Source organism: Coregonus lavaretus (assembly GCF_964263955.1).
Source record: "Coregonus lavaretus genome assembly, chromosome: 34".
Lineage (NCBI taxonomy): Eukaryota > Metazoa > Chordata > Actinopteri > Salmoniformes > Salmonidae > Coregonus > Coregonus lavaretus.
In genome coordinates, this window is record NC_140021.1 from 14,422,168 (window position 1) to 14,434,456 (window position 12,289).

Sequence of the window (12,289 nt, forward strand, 5' to 3'; positions counted from 1 at the left end):
AATCTTTTTTTGCCTCCTGAGGGGGAAGAGGCGCTGCCGTGCCCTCTTCACGACTGTACGGGTGTGTGTGGACCATGTTAAGTCCTTAGTGATGTGGATGCCAAGGAACTTGAAGATCTCAATCCGTTCCACAACAGCCCCGTCGATGTGGATGGGGAAGTGCTCTCCCCTCTTTTTCCTATAGTCAACGATCAGCTCCTTGGTCTTACTGACGTTGAGGGAGAGGTTGTTGTCCTGGCACCATACTGCTAAGTCTCTGACCACCTCCATGTAGGCTGACTCATCACCGTCGGTGATCAGGCCTACCACCATCGTGTCATCAGCAAACTTGATGATGGTGTTGGAGTCGTGCATGGCCACGTGGGCATGGGTGAACAGGGAATACAGGAGGGGACTAAGCACACACCCCTGAGGGGCCCCCATATTGAGGGTCAGCGAGCCGGAGGTCTTGTTGCCTACCCTCAGCACCTGGGGCCGGCCCATCAGGAAGTCCAGGATCCAGTTGTAGAGGAAGGGTTCAGTACCATGGTGCCATCCTGGAGCATCAGAAGGTGTGGAGTGGGTTGAAGCCCGGTTTGAGACAAAGTTGAAAGTAGCTTGGGCTTTGCTTGTATTCACATAGATCTGCTCAGTTCAGCCTTCATTGAGTAGACAACCTCCCCACGAAGGCCTTTATAGGATGATGGCATGTCTCTGAAGACGGAGGTGAAAAGTGCATTTCAGGACATTATGTAGGTAGGCTACATGGGGAAACATTTTTCTTTTTGCAAGAAAAGGGATGTTGTCATATAATTTAACTGTCATCCAAAGTGTATTACAGTGAGTGAATAGAACTTACTTTTAGGGAATCTGAAAAGAATAGGGGTACTCATGGCAGGTTCAGTAATGTTCCTGCCTGTAAAACACACATACAGGCACACACACAAACACACACACACACTCTTCTACAGTCACTTAAACATAAATACAACTACCATAAGAAGCCATTTAACCTAATGATATAGCCTACAATAAAATAAACATTTGTTGCTCTGTTCACACTTTAGGGGCGGGAAAACAACTAGTTGGACCCCGAAACCTTGTCCTTTTTATTTGATTTGGCTGTGCAGGACAGATTTGCTTTTAGGACTGCACTTGAAGTGTGGGACACTTGAGCACTCTAACGGGAGACGAATGAAATTGCACAGGGAGTTTGGTCCGTGACGTCACGCAAACACTCCCTTCGGTTTGATGGAAGAGTAAAGATGGCGCCCACCCACGTACTGAGATGCTGTCAACGGGGCTTAGCTTGGATACCTGTGGTTTTTATCGCCCTAGTCGTATGTTGGTCCTATTATGCGTACGTCGTGGAGCTCTGCATTTGTAAGTATCACAAAAAAATGCTTTTCACTGCGAGTGTCGTTGTGTTATGGTTGATATTTGTGCTAGCTAGCTAACGTTAGCTGGTCACAGGAAGTGAATGGAGCGACTGCAGCTAGATAACAAAGGTTTGGCTAGCTAGCTTATATAGCTAGTTGGATCCTGCCCAGGTAGCGCTATAACTAGCCAAATCATATTCTCTGTAGCTACCCGTTAGCTAGCTAGCGAATTAAACTGTTCAATCTTAGCACTTCCTTCATGCACTTGGGCATTCACATCATTAAAAGCTATCATACATTAGGATAATGATAGCCTACCAACTTCAGTTATCTGTCGACATATTGCCAGATGTAGAGAACTGTTAACATTATTTTCTACCTGCAATAATGTACCTAAGTAAAAGACGAAGAAGTAAAGATAGAGAATGCTTTTCATTTGTTTCAAGTGGGCGTGGCTTCCTCTCGTCCCCTCTCCTTCTGCATTGATGTCCAAGAACTGGACAGGTGAAAGCTTGCCAGGAATGCAAGAAAAAGAATGAGCCATTCTACAATGTTTACGGCAATGTGTCTTGATGTTGCTAGCTGAATACAGTATGTCTGACACCCACAACATACACCAGATACAAACATAACATTATTTTCTCTCCTTCCCCCCCTCTTCCTCCTGCAGTCACCATCCCCAGCATAGCAGAGAAGAGTAAGTAGTGGCTATTGACTGGGATTGATTTGTACTGGTTGATTGGCTTTTACTGAAATTGGCCCATTTGCTGCTCATTGGGAGTGTTGTTCCGGACCATGGCTGAAAAGAGCTTTATTTACTGTCTGGCTGGACTGGGCTCAAGTTGGACGCACGTAAACACACATAGAGGCTCAGTGTAGACACTACTAAATTGAGCCCTTACACTTGACCTATGCATGTGCAGATAGTCAAAATATGAATATCTGCTATGTTGGAGCCAGGTGTGAATGTGTCTCTGACTCTGTCTGTGTCTCTTACAGTCATCTACATGGTGTTCTTCCATCTGTCCTTCGTCATGTTTGTGTGGTCCTACTGGAAGACCATCTTCACAAGGCCCGCCAACCCCTCCAAAGAGGTACTATGCCTTTTTAGATACCTGCCCTGAAACATCCACAATGATGTAGCTCACAGCTCCACTGGATAGATGTGTCTATGGGTAACTTTATTCCATTGACATAGGTTATGTCACAGGTGGAGGGACAATGTTGCTAAGGGACAAACCATAATTGAAGTTATTTTCCTGTGTCTGTTTTGTTCTCTCCTCTCTCTTCCCTCTCTCTCTCTTCCTCCTCTCCATCTCTCTCTCTCCTGTTAGTTCTGCTTGCCTAAAGCAGAGAAGGAGCAGTATGTGAAGGAGGAGAGACCAGAGTCGCAGCAGGAGATCCTGTGGAGGGCTGCCGCTAATCTGCCCCTCTACACACGCACCGGGGCTGGAGGTCTGTCTGTCTCTATCTGTCTTGTCTATCTATGTTTGTGTGTGTGTGTCTGTCTGTCTCCCAGTTGATTGATCCAGCCCTGGCCGTTGAGTGTGTAGCTGATCAGTTGGATTGATGTGTTGTTGATGTGTTTTTTATACAGCGATCCGCTACTGTGACCGGTGTCAGGTGATCAAACCAGACCGCTGCCACCACTGTTCTGCCTGCGACATGTGAGTCTGCTATTTCCTGTCTCCTCTCTCTTCCAGTCTTGCTTTTCCTGTTGAATGGCCTAATTCAGAATGTTTTGTTTCATTCTTCTCCCTTGTCTTTCCTTCTGGCCTCTTCCATGTATTAGGTGTGTGCTGAAGATGGACCATCATTGCCCCTGGTATGTTGTCTGTTTCCTCACATTCACAGTAGATCATACTATTCTAATGTTTAGAGGAAGTGAGGTCATAACTCAACTTATTTTTTGCCTCTCTCCTCTCAGGGTGAACAACTGTGTGGGATTCTCCAACTACAAGTTCTTTATTCTGTTCCTGTGCTACTCTCTGGTGTACTGTTTGTTCATTGCAGCCACCGTACTGCAGTATTTCATCAAGTTCTGGACAGTGAGTAATGAGCTGTGTTCGAATACCCATACTAACATACTGTATACTACGTACTTAATGAGTACATACTATATACTATTAGTTCATTTTAGTATACTGTAAACGAATGGTATCCTTTCAGTTGAGCGTACTAGCGCTTCACCTGTCTACCGGAAGTTGATGCTGTTGCTATGCAACCTCTTGCTAGCTTGTTAGCATAACAAATGACTAGCTAGACATTTTACGATTTCGGGTGTGTTTGTAAATTCAATCTGGAGTGCCAGTGCGCACAGATTGTCCATTCGTAAATTCAGAGCGTTTCGCTCTCGGCGCGCACACTGGACGCTCTGGCCGAGGAGTAGGGTTGATTCAATCGTTCTTACCTCACAACGGCAGTCAAGCACCCGAGCTAACTGGCTAACGTTGGCTAGCTTGCTAGCTGCTTCCAGACACAAATGAGAGAACACCTCACTCTGACCATTTTACTCGCCCTAGTAGAGCTGGTTAGACTATTCATGTTATCCAAAGCGTTGGTGACTGTAACTGCTGCTGGCAGCAATTTAATTATGCTTGTCTTTGCCAACATTTACTGACACCGGCCATATTCAACGGGTGTTGAGCGTTCGTAAATCCATCAGTTATTCTGCGCTCTGGCACACTCAGACGAGAGTGCTCTGAAATCGGAGTAGATAGCCAGAATTAACTATGTCCATTGAGAACTCACAACGATTATACCACTTAGCTAAGAATGATGTGAATAATAAAATCAATAAACTTTGGGTAGTTACTTAGATAGCATATACAGTGAGGGAAAAAAAGTATTTGATCCCCTGCTGAATTTGTAAGTTTGCCCACTGACTCCTCTTTGCAGATCTTCTCCAAGTCATTAAGGTTTTGAGCCTGACGTTTGGCAACTCGAACCTTCAACTCCCTCCACAGATTTTCTATGGGATTAAGGTCTGGAGACTGGCTAGGCCACTCCAGGACCTTAATGTGCTTCTTCTTGAGCCACTCCTTTGTTGCCTTGGCCGTGTGTTTTGGGTCATTGTCATGTTGGAATGACCCATTTTCAATGCCCTGGCTGAGGGAAGGAGGTTCTCACCCAAGATTTGACGTTACATGGCCCCGTCCATCGTCCCTTTGATGTGGTGAAGTTGTCCTGTCCCCTTAGCAGAAAAACACCCCCAAAGCAAAATGTTTCCACCTCCACGTTTGACGGTGGGGATGGTGTTCTTGGGGTCATAGGCAGCATTCCTCCTCCTCCAAACACGGCGAGTTGAGTTGATGCCAAAGAGCTCGATTTTGATCTCATCTGACCACAACACTTTCACCCAGTTCTCCTCTCAATCATTCAGATGTTCATTGGCAAACTTCAGACGGCCCTGTATATGTGCTTTCTTGAGCAGGGGGACCTTGCGGGCGCTGCAGGATTTCAGTCCTTCACGGCGTAGTGTGTTACCAATTGTTTTCTTGGTGACTATGGTCCCAGCTGCCTTGAGATCATTGACAAGATCCTCCCGTGTAGTTCTGGGCGGATTCCTCACCGTTCTCATGACCATTGCAACTCCACGAGGAGAAATCTTGCATGGAGCCCCAGGCCGAGGGAGATTGACAGTTATTTTGTGTTTCTTCCATTTGCGAATAATCGCACCAACTGTTGTCACCTTCTCACCAAGCTGCTTGGCGATGGTCTTGTAGCCCATCCTTGGAGAGCTCTTTGGTCTTGGCCATGGTGGAGAGTTTGGAATCTGATTGATTGATTGCTTCTGTGGACAGGTGTCTTTTTATACAGGTAACAAGCTGAGATTAGGAGCACTCCCTTTAAAAGTGTGCTCCTAATCTCAGCTCGTTACCTGTATAAAAGACACCTGGGAGCCAGAAATCTTTCTGATTGAGAGGGGGTCAAATACTTATTTCCCTCATTAAAATGCAAATCAATTTATAACATTTTTGACATGCGTTTTTCTGGATTTTTTTGTTATTCTGTCTCTCACTGTTCAAATAAACCTACCATAAAAATTGTAGACTGATCATTTCTTTGTCAGTGGGCAAATGTACAAAATCAGCAGGGGATCAAATACTTTTTTCCCTCACTGTAGTTAATATACTGCCTGGCAAGTTCGATGTATTAGTAGCCAACTAATGTTAGGACGGTAACTAGCTAACATACCGGTACATACTGTAATGCTATGCGGTTCGTAAGGATAGCGTAGCTAACAAATTGTCAGCCAACATAACGTGTAATGTAACTTATTTGAAAAGTCATTACTTTATTACATTGCTCAACATTTTCCAAACATTTGTCATAATTGATTAAAGCAATGAATTTGTATCCGCTCTCGTCGGACCTCGGCTGCATATTTTCCGTTATTTTCTTCAAATCTGAAAACGTTGTGAAGCCACGCCCATTTTCGGAAGAATTGCACAATGGTCCCTAAAATCACGGAAATAGTGTCCACTTCTTGTATAATTCCTATTTTGGTGAATTTAGTACGACATCCGGGAACTTTTGGCATACTAACTATTTCCATACTATGACCAATAAGCATGCTCTATTTACTTCACAAATAGTACAGTTCGTGCGGTTAGTATGAGTATTCGAACACAGCTATGGTCTCCCATCTCCTCCATCTCTCACATTCACTGCAGCCTGTGTTTGTTCTGGCATCCACTGCTTTAGTCTTGTTATTCCCCACCCACCCATGCATTCAGTGCTGCAGATGTTGGTTTGTGTGTGTGTGCGTGTTTTTTCCCACATGTAAGATCGATATGAAACGCTACAGTCTGTGTGTGGATGAGAAGGGTCGAAATGGTGAGTGTGGGAAATGCTACTATCTGTGTGTTGTCACCGCTTGGCTTGTTCCACATCCTGCTGCTTAGTACTCTGGCCTCAGCTGTACTGCTTCACTGTTATGCAGCTTCCTCTTTCTTTCTTCTGTCCTTCCTCTGCCTTCTCTCTCTCTCTTTTTACCTTTTGCTCTCCCTCTGACCCCCCTCTTTCCCTCACACAGACATTATTCATGTTCTCTGTTCTGTCTGCCCTCCGCGCCCCCCCTCTCTCTCTGTTCATTTCTACCATGCCTTCTCACCACCCCTGACTCTGCCACCTCCCTGCTCCTCAGTCCTCTTTTAACACACTCTCTTTCTTCCACCTGGTTTTCTCTTTCCCCCCAAATGACTCCTATTTCACCACCTCCCCCTCTCTCGCTCTACCCTACCCTCTCTCCCTCTGACCTCTCCTGGTGTCTAACAGTCTTGTCTCTGTTTGTACTAAAGCTTTGCCGGAGGAAATCGGCAGAGAACTGCCCCAAGGTAACCCAGCCTCCAAAGCCTTAGTGTTGCTGTTGCAGGGCGTGAAGTGCACCTGTGGATGATGTTGTGTGGTGGCGTTATAATATGTGTGCGTTGTCGTGTTTTGTTGTGTTGACATGGTTACCAAGGCACCCCGCGTCTTTTTCTCTCACCACCACCCCTTCCTCCATGTGGTTTTTGACATTGACACTCTCTCTCTCTCTCTCTCTCTCTCTCTCTCTCTCTCTCTCTCTCTTTCTTTCTCTTCTCCCCCTCTCCTCCCAGAATGAGCTGCCAGACACTCACGCCAAATTCCATGTCTTGTTTCTCTTTTTTGTGGCGGCCATGTTCTGCATCAGCATTCTCTCCCTCTTCAGCTATCACCTGTGGCTCGTAGGGAAGAACAGGTCCACCATAGGTAACACACACACAGTCCCTCACGCACACGCACACACAGTCCTGCAACGCACACACAGTGATACACACCCTCACTCGCTCCTCAGACACTCCACGCTCACTCACTCCCCCTCTACCCCCCCCTCTCTCTCTCCCTCCCTCAGAGGCGTTCAGGGCTCCAGTATTCAGGACAGGTTCTGATAAGAACGGTTTCTCTCTGGGCTTCGGGAAGAACATCGCCCAGGTGTTTGGAGACCAGAAGAAGTTCTGGCTGCTACCCATCTTCACCAGGTTAGAGTGAGGGATGGATGGATGGATGAAATCTTAATCAACCAGTCTCTAACCCAGAGTTTCTCTTATCTTCTCTCTCCTCTCTCACGGTGTGGTGTGTTGTGATACTGTGTGGTGTGGTGTGTTGTGATACTGTGTGGTGTGTTGTGATACTGTGTGGTGTGGTGTGTTGTGATACTGTGTGGTGTGGTGTGTTGTGATACTGTGTGGTGTGTTGTGATACTGTGTGGTGTGGTGTGTTGTGATACTGTGTGGTGTGGTGTGTTGTGATACTGTGTGATGAGTTGTGATACTGTGTGGTGTGGTGTGTTGTGATACTGTGTGGTGTGTTGTGATACTGTGTGGTGTGGTGTGTTGTGATACTGTGTGGTGTGTTGTGATACTGTGTGATGAGTTGTGATACTGTGTGGTGTGGTGTGTTGTGATACTGTGTGATGTGGTGTGTTTTATGTGTTGTGGTGTGTTACAGTCAGGGTGATGGACTGACGTTCCCATCACGGCTGGTCAACATTGACCCAGAACAGCCCACAGTCAGCCTACAGCCAGAGGCCAATAAAAGGTAATCAAATATGATCAATATATCAATCAATGTGAACAGTACCAACAAACGGTGATCAGATGTGAGATTAAGATTAAGCTGAAACCTGAGCGCTTCTATTTGACAAATATATAGTGTAACGTAAAATATTATCTAAAAATGTTCAGTAATGCATTATCAATTAGATGTTTTTAAATGAATTATTTTCTTCCCAGTATTGAAGATGTCCCGGCCAGTCCTCTCAGTGAGTCTCAGAACCATCTCCTAGGCAATGAGCAGCATGCCAACAACGTCACAGAACACCTGGAGAATGACAGTAGGTATCTGCTCACAATTGATCTGTATGTTCTGCTCAGAATGGTATTGATGGTAGCTAAGGGATAGTTTTGGTCATAAAAACCTCTGACCTCTGTGTTCTAGCTGGGAGTGAGACCATCACAATCATCATGGAGAGGGAGTCATAACAAGGTGAGCCAACCAGAGTTCTGCCCCTGACTACATCTGGCTTCTATGAGGCTGGATTTCATAAACTAAATGTATTATCTCTCTCTGTATCTTTCTCTCGCTCTCTTTCTTCTCTCTCCTCAGGAGAAGAAACCAGCCATCTAATATGATGCCTTAAGTATGCCACCATTTTTTTGTCACCATGGAAACAGTCTCCCAATGCATCCCTGTAGCTACGAAAATGTCACACTCAGCATAACCATGGAAACGGACTTTCACGCGTCACCATAGATATACCCTATAGCCTTGTCTTTTAATCATCAGCAAGTTACACACACACACAAGTATTTATGCAGTTGCACAGAAGAACCACACAAAGCCTACTGTAAACACATTTTTATTTTAGTTGACTGTGACCCGATTGTTCACCCAGGACTGATAATGGATCTCAGAATCACTTGATGATGGCAGGAATAGTAATCAATCTTCGCACTTCAGAGTGGAGACTGCCTGTGCCAAAAGCTGACAGACTGGGTGTTAAATGGACCAGGGCTGAGGAAGGACCTGAACTGGGAGAAGACTGTCTGAGCTGGGAGGTACTGGGACATAATGATTTGTACAGATTTTTCACCCAACGTTTATAAAATGGATGCTATGAAGCTGGAAGATATCACCAAGACTGATAAAACTACATGGAAGAAGCCTAATTTTGTTTACACATAATTTATGGGAGTGTTTGGTGTGTACCATCGATGGACATTACAAGGGGTGCCTAAAAGACAAAACCTGGACTATACGAAGAAGAACCATTGGAGGGGATGCTGGACTAAACCATTGCTAAAGTGAAATGGGAGTGTCCAACCGGGTTTTGATCATGTCAATGCACATGTCGCATTTGCACTCTCAAGATTAAGTTTTAATATCCATCACGTGCTGCATTCTTCATGTCCAAAAACAGATTAAGAAAGGTGTGTCCTTGAGTTGGTGTGTGTAATCAGATTTGTGAAGAGAGTGAAAGAGGGAATGCCTGCATGAGTGTGTATGTAGGCATATTTGTTGAGAGTGTGAGGATGTGCAGGCAGGTGCTTGCTGTAACTAACAGCCTAGAAGGATCAGCTTTAGGTGTTAATGAATGGATGGATTGATAGTTTGGTTTACATTCATTCACCAGCTGTGTGTCGACCCTGAAGGGGATTTAATGTGAGAGTATACAGTATATCCTCAAGCTCCTCCTCAACCAGTTCTAGCTCATGGTCACTTTATTACACGTTGATCAATGATTATTTTAACGTATCAGACACTACAACCTTGAACATCACCTTTTACGAGGGCTGCGTCTGAAATTACACCCTATTTCTCCATATAGTGTACTTTTGACTAGAGCCACGTAGGGTTAGTGGTTAAACTTGTGTGCTATATGGGGAATAGGCTGTGATTTGGGATCAGCCTGAGGTCACCATTCATTGCCAAATAAAGGGCTGACCAATCAGCTGCTCTGACCTCTGAACTGGGAGTGTTTACAACACCTGATGCCATAGAATTAGAATTCTAGTTTTAGTATTCTAGTTCTTCTAGTTCTATGCTCTCACATCATTGGCCTGTTTCATGGAAACCAAATTAAATTGCTTAGTTGTGACTTTATGTTTTTAAGGTTTTCCCATGTGTGCCCAAACCCTAGCTGTCGAGGCTGGGCCACCCTGCAGTACTGGTGCCGGCCAGCAGGTGGCAACACCTCTCAGCTGTCTAGCTCCCTTCTGTTGTACAGTACTTGTTGTTCCTCCAAAACGAGGTGCCTCACAGTTTATGTCTATAGTGGACCAGTATGTATCATATGCAGTAAGATTCCCTGTGATGTGAAAGTGTTCGGGGCTCAGTTTGTGTGAACTGTGAGGTGGTGTTGTAGTGTGTCCATGTGTCAAAACAGCTGTGATTGGAAGGTGTCAGTGACAGGGGCGGACAGAATCTGCGGTTTCCTCAACTGGTTTTAGATAAACGGAAAAGCGTTTCAAAACTTTACATTTTTTACCTCAGTTGAAGTCAAAAGTGAAGACAACCGTTGTAAAGGTATTGATATGGGCTCCCGAGTGGCGCAGTGGTCTAAGGCACTGCATTTCAGTGCGTGAGGCGTCACTACAGACTCCCTGGTTCGATTCCAGGCTCTATCACAACCGGCCGTGATTGGGAGTCCCATAGGGCGGCGCACAATTGGCCCAGCGTTGTCCGGGTTTGGCCGGTGTAGGCCTTCATTGTAAATAAGAATTTGTTCTTAACTGACTTGCCTAGTTAAATAAAGGTAAATTAAAAACAATTAAAAGATATAGGACACTCCCCGTATATTCCTCATGGCCATAGCAATGTACAAGTTTACAGACCAGAGTTTTAAAGGTGTGTGGTGGGTTAGTAGTAGACCTAGTGGTGTGTGTCATTGAGTATTGTGGCTTAAGTTCCGAATGTAATAAAGAGGGATAGTGATGGGATTTTATACAGTTATGGAAGTGTGTTCAATTCCAAATCGACCCCTAACCCCTACCTCTAGGTTCTTGTGTAAATCTGGAACGATTGGATAGGTATAAGCAATATGGTGAAAAGCTACCACCATCCAGTCCTTTTGCATCTAGACAAGTGCCCTTGGTTGAGGGGCAAGGGATCCCATTTGGAATGGTGCCTTTGAGTGTGTGGCCTTTTGAACTTCCTCTAGTTGTTCTTTCATTCTAGTTTGACCTCCTGACCCCGGCGACGGTCATTGTTTGTTGAGCTCCTCCCTCCTCATAAACCAATGAATCCAAGAGAGGATTATGTCACTCAGAATGGTAACCTTGGTTATACTGAGGTAAGGTTGCTACCGGCCAAGGGTTCTAAATTCACTCTGCTGGAACTCTGAATAGTTCTCCCTGTGTTCTACACATTGTGTTCAATAACCCAGAATGAAAATGTGGTTTCTTTCCATATGGCCACTCTATTTGCTACCTAATAGATTTACTTACAGCTACACTCTCTGAGCTACTTGATCCAGAGACTAAGAGCTCATTGTTTGACATTAACTAGAGTGCTCTTTTTTAATTTTGGGAGAATACACTTCATTAAACATACGTGGCCTTTACATGAGATTTTGATCAAAGTCTGTGTAAATAACATGGTGGCTAATGCTCATCAGCATGGAGCTCAGCTGTAAATGTGTTCATGGGGATAGATGGGAGGTTGTGGTGTTAAAACAGCCATATTATTTATTTAACTACAACTAGATCCATTTAGTTTGACCCTACAAGACTTCCCACCATTATACCTGAAGCCACAATAGTGACTCCTGTCAAAACAGAGGAAGATTTGGATCATTCTTGCTATATTTTAGGGGGGATGATTTGACTAACCCACACCCATGTGTCTTCTGCATGTACAGTGCAGATGTATTTGTACTCTGCTTATTGCAAGCTTGGATCTATAGTTTTTTTCAATGTCATGTTTTACAAAGTGTACTGTATATATATATTGATAATGTAAAAAAAAAAAAAAGGGTGTCAGCCTATCTATTTTTCTTCTCTGATTTTAATTTTTCCTGTTCCTATTTTGTGAATGAAGTACATGCCTCTATAAACTATTAACGTGAAAAAAATAACAATAAATGTTTTTTAAAACCTCCAGGCTGACCTTAATTCTCTTTGGTAAAGTCACAATTTACAGTGCATTCGGAAAGTACTCAGACCCCATTGACTTTTTCCACATTTTCTTACGTTACAGCCTTATTCTAAAATGCATTAACTGTTTTTTTCCCCTCATCAATCTACACTCAATACCCCATAATGGCGAAGTGAAAACAGGTTTTTAGAAATGTTAGCAAATTTATTAAATATAAAGAACATAAATACCTTATTCACATAAGTATTCAGACCCTTTGCTATGAGACTCGAAATTGAGTTCTGATGCATCCTGTTTCCATTGAGCATCCT

At 44.3% G+C, this 12,289-nt stretch overlaps 1 protein-coding gene across 1 annotated transcript; it reads left to right on the plus strand.

Annotated features, from left to right (window-relative positions):
- The first annotated feature begins 1,224 nt into the window (after nt 1-1,224).
- LOC311109388 (palmitoyltransferase ZDHHC20-B-like) lies at nt 1,225-11,981 on the plus strand. The gene is made up of 13 exons (XM_084152245.1): nt 1,225-1,362; nt 2,029-2,055; nt 2,358-2,452; nt 2,693-2,813; nt 2,956-3,025; nt 3,151-3,183; nt 3,286-3,406; nt 6,962-7,094; nt 7,237-7,363; nt 7,833-7,922; nt 8,117-8,217; nt 8,322-8,369; nt 8,490-11,981. The coding sequence occupies exons 1-12, from the start codon at nt 1,245-1,247 to the stop codon at nt 8,363-8,365; spliced, it is 1,080 nt and encodes a 359-aa protein (XP_084008371.1). The 5' UTR covers nt 1,225-1,244; the 3' UTR covers nt 8,366-8,369; nt 8,490-11,981.
- The last annotated feature ends 308 nt before the right edge of the window (nt 11,982-12,289 follow it).